Raw genomic sequence first — 19,505 nt, 5'->3', positions numbered from 1 at the left:
TTCAGTGCTGTCAGCATTGGAGCATTGAAGTACTACAACTATTAGGAAGTTTTTCCTGATGTTCAACCGAAATCTGCCTTCCTATAACTTGAGCCCATTACGACATGTTTTCTACTCTTGAGAAGATCAAAGACAGATTTTGCCCCTCCTCTGTATGATAATCTGTCAAGTATTTGAAGAGTGCTATCATGTTTCCCCTCAATCTTCTTTTCTCAAGGCTGAATATACCCAGTTCTTTTAGTCTTTCCTCATAATGCTTGGTTTCCAGCCACCTGATCATCCTTGCTGCCCTGCTCTGAACTTGTTCCAGTTTGTTGGCATCTTTCTTAATGTATGGTGTCCAGAACTGAACATGGTTAAATTCTGGACACCATACATCAATGGTTCTCTGCCATTTGGCACTGGTTAGGCCACTCAATGTGTGGCCTAACAAGTGCCAAATGGCAGAGAACCAGTATTTCTTGGGATTTGGAGAATTCCCCTTCTTTGCTGCTGCATCACACTGTTGGCTTATATTTAGCTTATGATCTACAATAATTTCAAGATCCATCTCACTTGCATTATTACTGAATCAAGCATTTTGTAACTGCACTTCGTTTCTTTTTCCTGGGTGTAGAATATTGCACCTATCCTTATTAAATTTCATTCTGTTGTTTTCAGCCTTATTCTCAAACCTATCAAGTTCTTTTGAAATTTTAGTTCTGCCTTCCAGTGTATTAGATATTCCAGCCCATTTGTGTCATCTATAAATTCAATTAGCATTTTCTATACCCCCTCATCCACGTCATTAATAAAAATGTTGAAGAGCACTGGGCCCAGGACCACACTTCTTATGTCCTCCCAATATGAGAAGGAGCCACTGCTAAGTACTCTCTGAGTAGAATTTTGTAACTAACTATGGATCTACCTGGCAGCTGTTCTATCCACCCCACCCCTAGTTAATTTGCTAATCAGAATATCATGGATTACTTCGTAAAAAAACTTTGCTGAATTAAAGATATATCACTGTCGAGTCCACCCTGTGTCCTTGGTTCATGTTCCCTAAACCCAAGTCCATCCACTGGATGCATTTCCTTATTTCACGCTGCCACCAGGTATTATTCACTCAATACCAAATAGATAGATCTTAGACATGTGCTGCCAATACAACAGATTTATTGATATTATAGATGTTATGCAAATCACAGGAGAAAATCATGGATGTTTATGATCATTCATTAAATATCATTTGCTTTCACATTGGTTTATATGTGTATTTATTCACTGTTACAATATTCTTTGACTATTTATTCTCTATACTTTTGAACTCTTTCCTATTCTTTCTAGCATTCCATCTTAACTTTCTCAATTCAGTCTCCTAACTCTCTCTTCAATTCCCTATCTCCAAACCTCTTTTCTCCAACTCTCCTCTCTAACCAACTGTCTAACTGTCCTTTTGGTTCCACCTCCCCCTGTTCTCTCATAGGCTCCTGCCCTTCAGCTCCCCATGATGGACAGGCATGATGTGGGGATTCTGCCACAATCACATCTACAGCATTCCAACCAACTTGCAGTGAGGTTACCCTGATCAAAAAATGAGATAAGATTAGTCTGGCAGGATTCATCCTTGACTAATCCATGTTGGTGTCTGGTTATTACTGCATTCTTTCCAATGTGCTTGCCAAGTGATTGGTTTATAATTTGCTCTAGAATTTTCCCTGGGATTGATGTCAGGTTGATTTGTTTGCAGTTCCCAGGTTCCTCTCTTTCCCCCTTTCTGAAGATAGGGGCAACCTTAGCCCTCCTCCAATCATCTGGCATTTCTCCATCATTTCAGGAATATAATAGACAGAGATTCTGAGAGTTCTTCAGCCAGTTACTTCAGTGTTCTTGGATGCAGTTCACCTGGTCTTAGAGACCTGAACTCGTTTAAAGAAGTAAGGTATTCCTTGACCATTTAATTATCAACCTCAAGATGCAAACATGTTCCCTCCCTTTGTACTTCACATTTGCCTGGAGCAATGTTATCTCTAAGCACACCCACTTGCCCAGGATTCCTTTGGGGTTGCACACATGCAGCCAGGTGCTGGTTTGTTTACTTCCCATTTCAAATGAAGCCCTGCCCACCCCCATACACATGGAGTGAGGCTCCTGCATAACGAGACAGAAACTTACAGGGAGTGCTAGCCTGGCATATCATAGATTGTCGTTCAGGGAAAAACAGAGCTGAAGTAAGAATTGACCACTTCTGGCCTTCCTTTGTTATCTGTTACTATTTTTCCATTCCCAATGAATAGCCAATCTACTATTTCTTTTCTCTGTGTTTTGCTATGCCTGTAACTGAATAATGATTTTCTGTTGCTTTTAGAATCTTTTGTTATCCCTTTCTCATTCTCAGCTTTTTCCTTCCTAACACTATCTCTATGCTTCTTTGCTCCTTGTTTGTATTTCTTTGAAGTCTGGCCTTTCTTCCAGTTCCTGTAAGTGTCCTTTTGTGTTTCCAGGTCCTCTCTGAGCTTTTTGTGAAGTCACATTGGTCTCCATTGCTTCTTTTTTTTTTCTTGTTGGAATTATTAGTATTTGTGCCTTTAAGAAGTTCCCACCCATCTTGGACTCCTTTTCTTCTTAAGAACTCCTGTTTATTTACTTACTTACTAGGTTCTTACTTATCATTGTCCTGAGTTTATCAAAACTGGTTTTCTTAAAATGCAGTGTACATGTGCATCTACACTCCACTGTTGCTTCCTTTGAAATCAAGAATGCTAGTATAACATGGTATAATCCCCCCCAGCTCCCATTATTGCCACTTCATCTACCAAGTCATCTCTATTAGTTAGAATGGAGTCCAGAATAGTTACTTCTCTAGTTTCTTCTCCGCTTTTTGTAGGGGAAATTATCAGCCAAACAAGTCAGGAATTTCACAGAAGGGCCATGTTTGGCAGAATTCATTGCAGAGTTTTGAATTTCTGATTTCAGATTTAGGCTGAATATCAGGAAAAGCTTCCTTAAGGCAGTATGAGAATGGAATCAGTTACTTCAGGAGGTGGTGAGCACTCCAGTGCTGGAAACATTCTCTCAGGAACGCATCTCCTTAGATAAGTCATTCCACTAGGGGAAGGAGCCAACTGTAATTCCCAGCATCCACAACCTTTGCAACCTAGACTAGGTGAGTGCGGGTAGGTCCATGTGTGGGCAACTGTGGACAAGCTTCTGACCCTAGATTTCCAATTACTGACTTACATAGGCATCCTTCAGTCTCAAGAGACTATGCTAATGTGCTCTGTATGGAGGACTTAGAACAGTGTCTAGTGTTTCAACACTGTATGTGAAGCTGAAGTGTCTTCTCCAGGGCACAAAGCCTGGGTAAAATAATATGGAGGATAGGCTGTTATCCAAGCAGCAAATCCCCCCTCTCCACATCACTGAAATAGTCCAATGGAAAGGCAAGAGCCAATACAACTGGTTCCAGCGACGTCGCAGGAGTTGCCAGAATGACACAAACTGCCTCCGGGACTCCGGCTCTGGATTTTGCCTTCAGGTTGACTCCTGAAGCTTTTTCCATCAGTGGATATAGCCACAAGGCAGTGGAGGTTTGAATTGAGAGTTTTCCTTCTCCTAGATGGGCTGCCTTCCAGGGCTGACAAGCCCCAACTACCCAGCTTGCTCCCCCATGGCATGGATGACGATGGCGGAGCCTCACTGGGATTTGAAGTTAGAGTTTCCTTCTCCTAGATGGGCTGCCTCCCAAGGTTGATGAGCCCCAACTACCTGGCCTGCTCCCTCATGGCATGGATGACGATGAGCTTAAAACTATTAGCTGTGCACACCAGCCTTATCAGGCAGGACACCCAAATAACCAAAAATAGCAAATAAAGCCCTTGTGGTGAAGGCACTTTGTTTAGGCACTCTCACCCTTGCCCCAAGAATCACACTGGGGTAAAATATAGAATATTTATTTAAAAAGAGTAAAAAGTTGTAAAACAAAGAAAATATAAAAAGACACAATTGTACTTGTTAAATGCAAAGCATCTAGGTATTAAGTAAGCTTCTGTAAGCCTTTCCCATAAAACAATAAAATACTGACTAGCAGCTTTGATACTTAATTGCTGACTATTCTGAGGTACCATGGCTAAGTCTCCAATCCATCCTCGAAACAGTTGTTTGCAAAACCATTAGCGTAAACATATCCAAAAGATTACAATGGTTAAATAAAGCTGCTATTTCTTATTAAAATATGAAACACTAAAAACTAAGCTAAATAATCATTGTAGCTTTTAAGGTGGGCTATTCCCCCTCCTTCTTCTGGTTTTAAAAAGACAAACCGATTTTCCTTGCTACATTCTGTAAGTATTCTGTCCCATAACACAATCCATTTGATACTCAATTCCATGGATACAGATACTTTAAACACATTCCATCATCCATCCTTTATTACATCTCTAAGACATCCTACTTTTGACACTCAATAGCTGTAAATCAATTAACTTCAAAGAGCTTTAACACGACTCTCCATCCAGAATTCTCATGAAATCCAGGTGTGTTCTCTCCCTGCCAATTAAGACGGTATGCATGTTTGGGTTTCGCTGAGCTTCTTCATCCTTGTCTTGTTATCACAGTTTTCTCTGTACCAGGCAGTCAGTGAATCTGCAGTCTCACGTCCTAACATATTCCTATGCCTTAAAATCATGTCACTTTGAACCTAACAGTCTCCATTTTTTCTGACTACAAATCCCACTCTCCTTCAGATCATCACAGTACAACGGTACACCACTAGCAAAAATGTTTTGGTTATCAGTCCTGAGAAACACCCTTGGCTCATTTTCACATGAACAGTCTCCAGGCACAATGAACATCTGCAAATCCTGGGAAATAAGTATTACAAAACTCGTATCCTGACACGTTCAAAGAATTTATTTATTTATTTATTTGATTTATACCCCGCCTATCTGGCCCACCGGACCACTCTAGGCCGCTTCCAATATAAAATCAGATAATAAAAACATAGACAAATACATAATAATCAAACAGCAACAGCAGTGAAATAAAGAAGGAAAAGTAAGAAAGAAATCAAGAATTGGCTGGAGGGAAGGCCTGGATAAATAACCATGTTTTTAGTTGGGTTTTAAAGGTGCCCAGCATGGGGGCCGCACGAATCTCCGGAGGGAGATTGTTCCAAAGGCGAGGAGCCACCGCCGAGTAGGCCCGGTTTCGTGTCTTCTCCTTCCGGGCCTCTCTCGGCATCAGGCTCCTCAGCCTCACCTCCTGACTCGTGCGGGTGATCCGGGTAGACCTTGGTGGGAGGAAGCGTTCCGCCAAATATCGAGATTATTAGACAATTATTTATCAGATATACTTTGATTTGGATTCTTGCATTGATCAGGGGTTGGAAAATTGCCTTATAGACTCTTTCTGACTCCATTATCTGTGGTTTTTTTGATTCTATCATGTTCCTTTTATTTTTCACTCCAGTGATATTAATCCAAACACTCTGTATGGGAAAACCAAGCTGTATATTTATGACATATAGTGCATATCAGCCTCCCTTTCTATTCTTTCTGAACTATTTATATCCTTCAGTTGCTTGAATTTCAGTCATGGGAGTCATCCCACCAAGTTTCAGTTATCCCTATTGAGTCATATTTACTCTCCTGAATACATATTTCCTGTTCTTGCTTCCCATACTCATGGCATTCATCTATACTGTGTGAGATTGTGTGAATTGTGGCCTGTTTTCCTTTGTACATTTTTATGAAGATTATTAGTGGACCTCATTGGAGCTGCTTGGTCCATTCCTCTCATTGTGTCCTCTTATTGTGTGTAAGGCTTCATCTACCCTTAACTCTGTGCTTGCATCTTCCTCCCCCTTCCAATTCAGTTTAAAGACTTCTTGATGAAGTTCTTCATGCTGTAGCCAAACACATTCTTCCCTCCCCTGCAAAACCCATCACTTGCAAGCAATCCACCTTCCAGGAAGTGAAACCTGTGGTGCCAAATCCAAATCTCTTATGTTGGTGCTACTTTTGTAGCCAGTTGTTCACCTGGAATATTTTCCTTCCCCTTTCTATTCCTCTTCCAAGTACTGATAAGATGGACAAAAAGACTATCTGCCCCCCCCCAATCCTTTGAGTTTTTCCCCAGAGCTTCAAAGTCTGATGTGATTTATTCATTGTTTCCCTTGGCTCTGCCCTTTGCACAGTTCCCACTTGGATGAGAGGAAAGGGATCTGCATCTGTGGGATTTATGAGCCTTCTGTCATATCCCTGATCCATCCTCTAGAGAGACAGCATACCTGGTGGATCTGTAGAACTTGGCAACATATTTTGGTTTCAATCCCATGCAGTAGGGGGTCTCTTTCTACATCTGCCCTTGTTGTAGGGTGTGCATTCAGTTACTCTGCTTGACTGGGTTTCACTTTTTCTTATGTTCTCCTATCGAGTCTTCTGTATTTCTTCTTTTGTATGTTGTCTGTCAGATTCCAAGAATCAGAAAATGGCTTTGCAGTTCCATTGGTGAAGAATGTCTTCTCCTTTTGCTTCTAAATGTGACCCTTTCCCATAGTGCTTCCTCCACTATGTTTATTCTCTCTTCAGCATTCTTCTCTACTTTAACCTCCAGTGCCTTCTTTAGCTGCTGCTGCTCAAGAGTTCTACCTATGTACTCTTCAACTATGTATCAACATAGTTCTTTAGTGTTGGACTTTGTGGGCAGAATTTGATTGCTTACACATACGGGCATAAGATAGTGTCATAAATTAAATAGATACATTAGTAACTATAGTAATACTGGGAAAATCTTCAGTTTTTCTTTTTATGTCTCTTTGTAGTATAATTGTACAAATTTATGTAAATGTACTATTTCACTCTCTGGATTTTTACCCTATCTCTATCCATACTTACCCCCCTACCCTAAATTCTGTTCCCCATAATCCTATCCCCTTTGAAAAGAATAAAAAATTAAGAGTGAAAAAAAGAATAGTGTCATAAATCACAGCTGCCAGTTGCAGCTAGTTAAGAAGTCACCACTTGTATTCCTCCTTCTGTACCGAGTCACATGACTGATGCACAATGAGGAAAACTATCACTGATTCTTTAACAGCAATTCACTTCTGTGATTTACATTGCTGCACTTACACTGGTATACATAAGCAGTCAGGCTCTGACCTATGTGTACATTTTAATGCAAAAGTGCTCTCAAATGAGCTCTCATGTTTATTTTCATACTATCAGATAAGTGTGTGCCATAGATTTTTACCACATCCATGGAGCTTTTGCTGTAATTCTCACTGGTTTTCTAGTTTATGTTCTACCTTCAACTTTAAACTTGAATGTTGGCTTCAGTATTATTTCTGAGAGGCTTGGAAAGTAACCAGCATATTACAGCTGCTTCAGTCACCCACAGAGAAAAACTAAGTTCCACTCATGTGAGGAGAAATGTAATTTGATGTATTATTTCTGGAGTGTTTTCTATTAACTTTGCTTGTTGCATACACACATCCTTTTTGGCTTGATTTTTATTTACTTGGTAACATTACTGTTTATATTGTGTAACTGTTTTATTCTCTTTTTTTCCTTTTTGTTCTGCTTTGCGTTCTGTTCAGTTCTGAGGGTCCAGGGTATGTTGCTACACATAATAATTTCTGTTTCACTGTAAGTGGTTGTTTTGGTATTGCACAAATCTAAACAGGCATGTTTCTACAATTATAGTGTAGCTACCTATTGTATTAAACAATATTAGCTGTTTTATACTTCCCATATATATTTCCTCGCATGTTTAAACTTTAATGGAATGTTTTTCACATTTTGTTATAATAATGATTAAAGTCCATATTTGAAAATATCTATAATTCTGCTTTTCTTATAATCAGCATTTTGGGGCTAAGCCTTTTCAAACTGGCAGAAACAAAACGACCCTTAAAACCAAGACGAAAGGAAAGGAAAAAAGTAACTGTGCAGAATCTGTCAGATGGTGATGTAAAACTCTTCGTGAACATCGTTAGAGCTTATGACATCCCCATTAGAAAGCCTACAGGGAGGTAAGAAAGTTTCATTCACATTTTCATTCATTATGTATTAAATGATTGTGAAATGATCATCAGTGACAAATTATTTAATTTAGTCCACAACAAAAATAGAAAGCAGATATTTTGCACCAGTTGAGAGCCCATTTTAATATTTAACAGTGAAACTGCTTGGAGGTAAATTAGCAGCACATGGCCGATGCTGATAAAGGACATCTGTGTATAGCAATCCGTTGTGCATATATAGCTGAGATGAATGTGCATGTGCATCAGTGACCATTTTTGCATCAGGGTACATTCTTGGCCTGCACTAATTTGGCTCTGAGCAGTATGCCATAATGTTTTTATATGCTGTAGAAATAATCTCAAATGTCTTTTTAAATAACTGCAAGTATTTGAAATGAAACACTTCAGTGCAAAAATATTCAAAATGTATACATAATATGGACTCAGTGGAAAAGAAGGTATTGAAAATTATTTAATTTATTAATGTATTTATGTATTGATTATGTATAAATACATAATATAATACACAGACCTACGTGTGATGCCCAAGCCTCCCTAAGGAACACTTAGCACTCGGTCAGAGAGTTCGACAGGCCACTTACCTACCACCTTTGCACTGAGGCAAGTCCCAAGACCTCAGCAGTGCATAGGCTAAGCCCCTTGAACAAGTCTGACCTTAAAAAGAACATTTTACTTTTACCCAGTACAGACACATGAGCTTTGTGATTCCTTAGAATTCACAACAGCTCAGTTAGGTAGGACTCTTAAAGATAGCTAGTTTGTGGCCCTCTGCATGCACTGGATTTATCCAGACCCTGCTGTTCAAGAGACCAGTCCTTTTCTATGAATTTTTATAATTAATTTTTATTTAAAAAATAGAGTTTCATAGAATCAGTTTATATTGATCAAGCTTTAGCATAAAGAACATATTCAAAGATCATTACAGTTAAATAAAATCACTAATCCCCATTAAAATAATAAACACTACTAAGCTGGACTAAAGTAGGCTAGCCCCACCTCCATCTTTTTCTTCACTTATATTCTTTCTCCCTCAAGCCACATACTCAAACATCACATCAAGTTTTTTCTCTCCCATCATCATAGAATCGAACCTCTCCCACATAACCCATCGTCCATTTTCTACATTCTCTAACTCCTCTCTTCTTCTTGACACTCCATGGCTGTTAACCAATGAGCCCCAAGGGGCTGTAACACTTTCCTCCACCCCCAGTTCCCATGAAGACCCAGGTTTATCTCTTCTCCAATTAGCTTGGAATGATGAGTCTTTCACAGGCCTCTTTGTCCAACCAACTTTATCTCGAACCACACTGTACCAGTTTCAGAAAAACACTCTCATAGCACTTAGAAAAACACATTCCAATTTCTCTCAAATCATCCTGACACAGAAACTGTCCCAACTCCATCCCGTATTTCTCTGACTAAATATCCCACACTGCTTCAACTCCATCACACTATGTATTTATGTATTTCATAAATACATATATAGACTTATCCATTTATTTGTAAATAAGCTTGCCTATTTCCTCGGGTTGAAGACTTTTTGGGAGGTGGGGGGAGATTTATTACAACTTTATAATCAATTTTATTTTAAATAGTTCTATATTTCATCTGCTCCATATGCTATTTAATTTTGTGAAACGAAGCCTTTTTAAAAATTATAGCAACAAAAGTTTATCTTCCATGGTACTTTCTAACAAAGATTTCAGTGGGTGAAATCCTGTTTATAGTGTAAACCCAAGCATAGCTTCCTGTTCGTTGTTGCCTGGTTAAAAAAAACACAGCAGTGATTCTCAAGGAATGTGCACACATGTTAGCTTGTAGCATTTGCATGCACAACCCTCTTCCTCAAATTGTGGCAGTGTCACCTTGTTTAGTAGAGAGGAAGGAACAAAACGTTATGCTTGGGCTTGTTCTACAAACAAGCTTTCAGCCAAGGTTTTTGGAAACTCTGAGCCTCATGGCGCAGTGGTTAAACCGCTGTACTGTAGCCAAAACTGTGCTCACGACCTGGGGTTCAATCCCAGGTGGCCGGCTCAAGGTTAACTCAGCCTTCTATCCTTTCCTAGGTCGGTAAAATGAGTACCCAGCTTGCTGGGGGGGGGGGGCAACGTGTAGCCTGCGTAATTGACTTGTAAACCGCCCAGAGAGTGCTTGAAGCACTATGCGGCGGTATATAAGCAGCACACTTTGTTTTAAAATCTTCCTTTCTTCAGTTTCCTTAGTTTCCTTCCCCTAGTTATTTTAAGATACTTATTGATATTTTTGCATATATTCCTATCAAGCAAACTCCAGCAACCATCTAGATCATCTTGGTCCTTCAATGAGATGTTTGCTGCTTCTGCAACCCTTCAGAGCCCAACACACAGTATAGAATGGGCTTTGAACCAGGTAAGTTGTGATAGTGTAACTTCTTTCTGTCACTGTCATCATCATCTTAGAACTGCCATTGAAATGTAAAGAAAAAGAAGCATTATTTCATTTTAAAATAGTACAAAATGCAAGGCTTTTCACTTTTTTCCTTGGATATAGAAAAGAGAGTACTGTACTGCTTTTCCTGTTAAAAACAAAGAGGGTTTTTTCTTGTTAGAGAGGGGATTATTTTTCCTTAGCAGGCCCCTCCTCCCTTCATGGCTTCTAGTCATTCCCCTCTTACTGATCTGTGGGCTGTCTCTTAATGAATAAGTATGCTACTGGCGTGCTCTGGTCCATGGGGTCACGAAGAGTCGGACACGACTAAACGACTAAACCAAAACGATGCTACTTGTGGCAAAAAGAGCCCTCAGTTGAATCCCTCAGTTGGACCTTCAGGCTGTCATACATACTTTGGCTATCTGACCCAACTCACCATGAGTACTTCTCATCGTCGTTTAGTCGTGTCTGACTCTTCGTGACCCCATGGACCAGAGCACGCCGAGCCCTCCTATCTTCCACTGCCTCCCAGAATTGTGTCAGGTTCATGTTGGTAGCTTCAATGACACTGTCCAACCCTGTCACCCCGTCGTCCCCTTCTCCTCTTGCCTTACAATTTCTCAACACCAATTTTTTAGTTCAAACACTATTCATGTAACATCTATTGCTCTCATTCATTTAAAACATAAGATAAGGATAGCAAAGAGGCCCTTTTCACAATTCACATGCACACCATACTCAGACACAGCAACCAAACTCTTCCCCAATAGTTGATCAGTCCTTCGGTAAGAGTGATGAGAGCGACATTGCAGCACTGTTCAAAGCCCACAGTCTCCTCCTTGGTCATCCTTCTTGTAGCCATCTGTCATGTCCCCACCTGTCCATTGGTTGTTTCACAAATCAAAGAGCACAAGCTACATATCGTTCAGCTTCTGCAGTGTCCATATGATAGCTAGACACTCTTTTGCTATTGTGGACAAGTGTTTCTCACCCGACTGAAGCTTCTTGCTGATGTACATCACTGGGTGCACATTTCCACTGTCATCGGCTTGGCTCAACACAGCTCCCAGTCCTACATTTGACACATCCGTGTAGATGATGAACTCACAGTTGAAGTCCGGTGCAATAAGGACAGGTCCTGAAGTCAGTGCCCTCTTCAGATGATTGAAGGCTACCTGGCATTCTGACATCGATTTGATGTTTTCAGCTTGCTTTTTTTGGGTTAAGTTTGATAATGGGGCAGCCAACTCACTGAAATTTGGCACAAAGCTATGATAGTAGCCAGCTAACCTGAAAAATGCTCTGATTCTCTTTTTAGACATTGGAGTGGGCCAATTGTTAATGGCTTTTATCTCAGGGTTTTGATCACACCTCCCCCGACTAAATGGCCTAAATATTTCAATTCTGAACTTCCAAGTTGTTATTTGATTGCTTTCACTGTTAAACCAGCCTCATGCAACTTCTGTAGCATGACCTCTAGGTGGACTTTGCGCTCCTCCCAGGTCTGGCTAAAAATTCCAATATCGCCCATGTTGTTTAGTCATTAAGTCATGTGTGATTCTTCATGACCTTATGGACCAGAGCACGCCAGGCCCTCCTGTCTTCCACTGCGTCCTGGAATTTGGTCAAAGTCATGTTGGTAGCTTTGATGACACTGTCCAGCCATCTGGTTCTCTGTCATCCCCTTTGGGAATCATCATAAGAGACATTTTCTTTAATTTGCAGTTTTGTAAATTGTCACTGCCATTTTAAATGAAATGTTTCTAAAGTGTTTTAATTTCAAGTCAAGTCTTTAATACAGTCAGAGACCAATATCCAAATGTACAAATAAAACAAACTAAAGAGCATTACATTATCATGTATTAAAAGTGTATGTGCAAAAGTAAATTATCCTAACAGAAATGATAAGTACTGCTGACTCAGTGAATTAATAGCAGGTTTTAGCTATCAGTGGGAATTCTTAAATTGGATTTGAACCTTTTAATTTCAGTTGTGTTTAATACTGATTTAATTAGTTTTTAAGTTGAGTAGTGTTTGATTTTAGCAACACTGGTTTCTAACTGCATTACATCTATTATGAGAGAATAACGGTGTAGAAATGAAATAAAATGTTTTGTGCTATCAAGTCACTTCTGACTAATAGTGATTCTATGAATTAATGAGACTGAAATATGTTTTTTTATTATCAGCCAATCTCACATTTGGTTCTCTGTTTCCCTGCTGCTTTTCCCAACTTTATCATCTTTTCAAGTTAGGCTTGCATTCTTATGATGTGCCCAAAGTACAATAGCCTCTGTTTATTTTTTATTTTAGAGAAAGTTTAGGCTTAATATGACATCATGTGTTGTTAAGTTGGAACTGACTTACAGTAACACTACCAGGGTTTTCAAGATAAGTGAGATATTTAAGGAGTGGCTTTACTAGTTCCACTCCTCCAGTCAGTTTCCATGGCTGAGCGGGGATTTGAATCCTGTTCTCCAGATTCCTCGTCTGTCACTCTATCCACTACACCACCCTGGGGATCCATATGACCTAGCACTCACTTTGTTTTTCCAGCAATATTCCTAAAACTCTCTTCCAATAAATTTCAAATGAATTGATTTTTCCCCTCTTAGTTTTCAGCATTGTCCAGCTTTCACATCTGTATATAGTACAGATGTGAAATATGGTATTATATATCTGATAATATCATATTGCAAATTATTTTCATCTTGGTCTCCAGTGATACATCCTTGCACTTGGGATCATTTTCAATTTCTTCAAATGCAGACTACTATTGGTTTGTGTGTGTGTCAGGTTTGAAGGAGAAGCTATACTCTTAGAGTTTGCTTCTTTGGATGAGTGTTTCCTTGGATGAGAATCACATTGATTTTTGACTCTGCCTGTAATTCAAATATTATGTAGAACCTTGAGATGCACCATGACCTAGAGATCAATGGAAGTTATATTTCAACAGAATGTTAAATATCCTGCTGTAAGATTTGGAAAAATGTGTCCCCTTTTTCTGTTTTCTGTTAGGTTTTAGTCCGGCCTTTTGTAGAAGTTTCTTTTCAGCGAATGGTTTGTAGGACAACCACTGCTGAAGGGCCAAACCCAAACTGGAATGAAGAGTTGGAACTTCCATTTAGGTGACAGTGCATCTTTTACATTTGGGGGTGGGTGTGTACAAAATGCAGCTTGTAGCTTTTGGTGTCAAAGTGCTCCCCTCAGCAACCCTAGTTCCCCTATGCACTCAAAACAACTTTTTTTAAAAATTGCCTGAAAAATCCACTCTTGGTAGGAGGTGGGGACAATTTTGGACTCTGCAGCACCCAAATTTTTACTAGGATGAATCAAAGGACCATCTTCTGGTTTTAAAAAAATAAACTAAAATTAAATTAGTGGCAATGGACACAGGAGTGGTTGCAGTCCTTGAAAATCTGGGATGGGCATGTGCATTATCCAAACCTCTGGAAATCACCATCCTTGTTCTAAAAAAAATCTGTTTTGTGTTCTCTCATCTTTTTTAAAAAACCTCACAAAATATAGAGCTCCTGATGATGATTACAGTACCTCCAGCCTGCAGTCAGTGAAGGATGGGATCTTCATTAACATATTTGATGAAGTATTATATAATGTCTTAGAGGTGAGCAATACATCTGAAATATTATGTTCATTTTGTACACTTGTAGGTAAAAGTACAGAGAGGCAAATCATGGGAAACATACATAGCTGCTATAAAAGAACCCCAAAAGATAAGGTTTGTTGGCTGCAGTCCAGTACTCATTAAACTCTGATGAGAGCTGAGCTAAAATGGTAAAGAGGGTGGAGTGGATAGCAGTCAGTGGTGTGTGTTTTTTAAAGCCAGTTATTAAAAATAACATATTCTTAAAATTTGGTTTGTTCAGAAAAGCCCTGTGTGGTGGTAGTTTTCAGTTAGAATGTGCTGATAATAAATAATTTCCAGTCAGGTCAATTCTGATTTATGACAACCCTTTTCATGGTTTTCCAGGTAGAGAATGCACAGAAGAGGTATACCATTCTGTAGCAACCCCAGACCTACTGGAGTATCCCACCCTGTAGTTAGGCTGCCACCAACCATTCGCTCTACCAAGTCACCCAGACCAGGAATGGATTTTAATAAACAAAAGAACAAGGTTTATTGAAAAAAGCAAACAGGGTAAATAAAAGGATCAGGTAAATAGGATACTGGAACTTGGTATAGTCCCAATCATACACATACAACAGATTGGTTCTCACGGAACACTTTAAGGTAACGCACAGACCCTGAACCTATCAGTTCTGGCTACCTAGATAGAAACCCGAACCTATCAGGTATGTACTGTCTGACGAACAGTTGTACCCAGTCTGACCCACAGACTCCAACTCCACTTCTCCACGTCAGCTTCCCTACGATGGACTTCCCCCCAATATATATACAGTACAGCTCCTCCCCCCTGATGTCCCGCCTTCCACTCCCCATAGGATGGAACTTTCCCTCCAAACCCATGACAGACAGGTACCATCGGTGCTGTATGTGACACATTCCCTTCTTCTGGGAGCATCCTGGGATTATGCAGCTTGCCCATGGCCACACAGACTGGTTCTACTTGCAGAAGGCACAGTGAGGAACTGAACTCCCAACCTCTGGCTTCGCAGCTAGATATCTAAACCTGTCTTACACCTCAAAAATCTTATTATGGAATAAGGATTTTAAATTCTAATTCTAAATTATGAGACAATATATTAATATACTTTTTTAAAAAAATAGTAAATAGAATCCAACAGTTCTTAAACTAAGGCCTCAGTTTTATGAAGTTGTCTACGCTTTGGTATAAATTATTTAGATTAATATTTTAGTTTTCCCCAAATGTTCAGTCCAACACTCAGTCTAGGATACCATTAGAAAATTGTGCTGTTTTCAAATTACATTTATATTTCTAGAGATAATATACTTTTTAACAATAAATGAAAATTGGCCAGCTCTGTTTTCTAGTTATGAGGGGTTACCCCAATCCTGGTGATTTTTCCCCACTCCTGGCATTGTATAATTCCAACAGGGAATTCTTAGAAGCCCTATTAAAATATCCAGGATTGCTTTCAGAAGTTTACTTGTCCAATGCAAATCCCTTCTAGGGTGGTATAGGTAAAACATGAACTTGATATTAAAATATGTGAAAAGAACATAATTGTAGGGTTTTGTTTGTTTGTTTGTTTGTTTCTTTAAATATCAGTGCAGTATGTATGGATAGGATAGCTTTATTATGGTCAAGGACCAGCAAGACGAGAATAATATAAAATAAATGCATACAATTGCAATTTCATAAAACTAAGCAGAATTATATTTTTTCCATTAAAAAACATGATAAATCAACCCCTTCTTTCAAATTAATAACATCATAATGAATTAAGTTGACTATATCTTTAAAATAAGTGAAACCTTGGCCAGTGTCATGTTATAAAAGCATCTTATATCACAACCCAAACTAATAGTAATGATTAACTATTGCTGAATGACTAACTTTTTAGGGACGTGGTGCTTTAGGGACATGGTGGCACTGCAGGTTAAACCGGCGAAGCCTCTGTGCTGCAAGGTCAGAAGACCAGCAGTCGTAAGATTGAATCCACGCAACAGCGTAAGCTCCCATTGCTTGTCCCAGCTCCCGCCAACCAAGCTATTCAAAAGCATGTAAAAATGCGAGTAGATAAATAGGTACCACCTTGGTGGGAAGGTATCGGCATTCCGTGTCTCGTTGCACTGGCTACTTGACCACGGAAACTGTCTTTGGACAAACATTGGCTCTACAGCTTGGAAATGGGGATGAGCACCGCACCCTAGAGTCAGACACAACTGGACTAAAGGTATAGGGGGACTTATACCTAACTATTGCTGCAGCACAGAATTTGGCCATTTGTCTTGCAATATAAGGGGTATTGTCAGAGAGTAGCAACTGTATATAATACTCCTTTGATCTCCCAGGAGATTTACAAATAATAGGAAGTAAAAGCTCTATACGTAAATCCCAATACCAAGTACAATATAAAAGAACATGCCCAACTGTTTCAACTTTGTCATTATTACAAGGGCAGAGATAGTCCAATGGAGGCAAACCTCAAAACCTTCCCTCCAGAAACTTAAAATGTAATACATTAAGTCTAGCTAGTGTAAAAGCCCTTGTGGCTTTAGAGGAGATAGGTAAAGGTTCCCTTGACAATTGTCCAGTTGTGTTCAACTCTAGGGGGTGTTGCCAATCCCCGTTTCCAAGCCATAGAGCCAGTGTTTGTCCATAGGATAACTATTCTTAACTATAGCTATTTTAAAATAATGGGTGCCAAGGCAGCTGCTGAAAAGGACAGCAACAAAGTGAGATAGTTTAGGGGGAAGCAATTTCTGTCACCTTCCTTTGCTGTCTCTGGTTGTTGCATGCAGCGACCTTCAGCACTTTTTCAGCATGTTCACAGGAACCGACCAGTGACAAAGTAACAATGTCTTAGAACTTAGCAATACATCTGCATTCCAGGGTGTACATTTGAAGTATCTTCATTAAACACTTGATTCAGGATACAATTGTACTAAAGAGATACATACCAAATCCATGGGTAACTATCCTAGTGATCTGATCTTATAGACACATCAGATTTGAATTTGCTTTATATGATTGAGCTTTGGGCAGGAGGTTTCTAACACCTACTCTCAGTTCTGAGGAGAGGGAAATATTTTGCTTACTTTTTCATCAAACTTTAAAATCACTTTATAGTGCTGAGGTGAGGAGAAGCATGTACCAAAGACCTGATTTCAGTTGCTCCCCTGAGCATAATTACTCCTTTGTCCACTTTTGTTGTTGTTTTTATGAGATCTGTATCCCATCTTACATTTTGAAATAGTCTCAAGGCAGATTATAAGAATAACAGAATATGAAATAGAATGAAATAGTGTTAAAATACCAGACATACAAACATCAGATAATACGACAGATAAAAAGAGGTGCACAGGATTCTTTCTAGGCTGTTAAAGCATTGAGATACTGCTAAAAGCAAAATAGAAATGGATGGACCTAGCTTGGCATCTAAAAAAGAGGTAACAAAGGACCTGTCTCAGAAGAGATTCCCATTATTTGAGTGCCACTAGGGAAAGATTTTCTCTGTTTCCCACTTATCCTGTATGCAGATATTTTATCTATGCAGCACGATGAAAATGGAAGTGTGAAGAAAGTTGACAACAATAGTGCTGCTCATGTTGCTCATTAAACTCTGCATGCTCATTTCCTTTGTTTTTGTTGTAAATACTAGCATCTCTAAGATCATAGTACTGTATCAGCTTGCATTGTTTTTTTTTGTTTGTTTTTTTTTGGTCAGAAAAAATAACATTCCTTTTTCCCAACCTAGATAGAATAATAATGGAGAGTAGTCATCTTTTAAAAAAGAGAGAGAGATGGAATTCAAGAATATCTTTTCTGCTGTGAATTTTTAGCAAGATCTTTGTGAATTGGTTTTTTTAAGGATGATCGTGAAAGAGAAAGTGGTGGAGTCCACACTCGTGTTGAAAAACACTGGCTTGGATCTATTCAGATTCCCTTTACAACAGTATATTTTCAAGGAAGAGTAAGTACACATTCTGGAGGCTTATCCAGAAAACAATTATATTAAAATAAGGCTTTTAAAAAATGAACAGAAAAGAAAATATTTACTGTTGGCTGTTGGTGCTCAGCTGCATATTGATGATCACAGTTCTGTTTTTTTTACTTTAGATTGATGGTACATTCAGGATAGACATTCCTCCTGTTCTTCTTGGGTATAGTAAGGGAAGAAGTGTGGGAACTGAAAGAGGATATGATTCCATTCGAAATCTGAGTGAAGGCTCATTTCTGTCACTCTTTATTACTATTGAACCACAGCTTATTCCTGGAGAATCCATTCGGGAAAAGGTAAATCACATCAATCTTTATTTTTAGTCAAGATTCTAAAATCACTTTCTACTTAACAGTTGCCGTTTACCAAATACTGAAAGGTAAACATCAGAATAGACAGACAGACTTCTTGGACATGTTATTTTGACTTCTGAGCAGATGCAAATATATTTTTCCCAGCAGAATTTAGGTAAACAAGAGAGTAAAGTCACAGTCACAATGTTTCCCTACCATGTAGAAATCACAGCAAAATCATGAAACCTTTTTGTTTCAGAATTGGACTTATAGTACATTTTCCTTTCAGGTTTTGTTAAGGCTGTATTTATTGGTGCTCAGCTGCCAGGCCATGGACAGGGAGTTGGGGACCTCTATGCTATATAATACTAGTCAATGTTTTTATAATTTTGATTGACTGTGCCAGGTGTTTTTGAATAATAATGATAATGGCCTGGATAGTTTATAAAAAGGAATTTGACACATTGCCACACATCTGGCGTAGCAGCATCTTTAGGAAAATTGGGATTAGTAAAAATATTCAGAAGTTCCTCAAGAAAAACATGGAAAACTGTCTTAATGAAGAATTTGGCAAAGTTAGCATCAAAAGAGGAATATTTCAAGGGGATTTTTTGTCATCACTACTGTTTAACATTTCACTAATCCATATGTCAATAACTTAATAAAACTGGATTGGGCTGCCATATTTCAGAACAAGCTAGAAAAATCAATCATGGATGACCAAAAGCTATATGCAAAAACTTCCACTGAACTAGAATTACTGCTAAACACAGTATGAATATTTAATGAATATATTCAATGAAATTTGGAATTGATAAATGTGCAGTTCTGTCTATACAGCGTGGTAGGATCCAAAAACTAGATGGAATAGTTTTAAAATGGTAATATTATAAAATCACTATCAAGTGGTGAAAGTTATAAATATCTTGGAATACTAGAAGCAGATAACATCCTGCACATAAAAGTTAAAGAACTGACAGAATGGGAATATATCAAAAAACTGCAGAAAATCTTGAAATAAAAGTTAAATAGTGGAAATGAAATTAAAGCGATAAACACATGAGCAGTTCCAGTAATTAGATACCCAGCTGGAATAATAGTTTGGACTGAAAATAATGTGAAGAATTGAATAGAAAAACACAGAAACTAATGAACATGTATCATGTATTACA

The 19,505-nt window shown here is 38.8% G+C and overlaps 1 protein-coding gene across 5 annotated transcripts in view; it reads left to right on the top strand.

Moving 5' to 3' along the window:
* Window positions 1-19,505, top strand: part of CC2D2A (coiled-coil and C2 domain containing 2A) — a 144,341-nt gene that overhangs the window by 95,640 nt on the left and 29,196 nt on the right. For all 5 annotated transcript variants that reach the window (XM_020806583.3, XM_073001050.2, XM_073001051.2 and 2 more), the window contains 6 exons: window positions 7,844-8,011; window positions 10,306-10,411; window positions 13,451-13,560; window positions 13,961-14,057; window positions 17,912-18,013; window positions 18,160-18,336. In XM_020806583.3, coding sequence (XP_020662242.2) covers window positions 7,844-8,011; window positions 10,306-10,411; window positions 13,451-13,560; window positions 13,961-14,057; window positions 17,912-18,013; window positions 18,160-18,336 — 760 coding nt within the window. The remainder of the gene's footprint in view (window positions 1-7,843; window positions 8,012-10,305; window positions 10,412-13,450; window positions 13,561-13,960; window positions 14,058-17,911; window positions 18,014-18,159; window positions 18,337-19,505) is intronic.

The sequence above is a fragment of the Pogona vitticeps genome, chromosome 5 (assembly GCF_051106095.1).
Source record: "Pogona vitticeps strain Pit_001003342236 chromosome 5, PviZW2.1, whole genome shotgun sequence".
NCBI lineage: Eukaryota > Metazoa > Chordata > Lepidosauria > Squamata > Agamidae > Pogona > Pogona vitticeps.
Note: the sequence above shows the minus strand (reverse complement) of the source record. Positions and strands in the feature narration are given on the sequence as shown.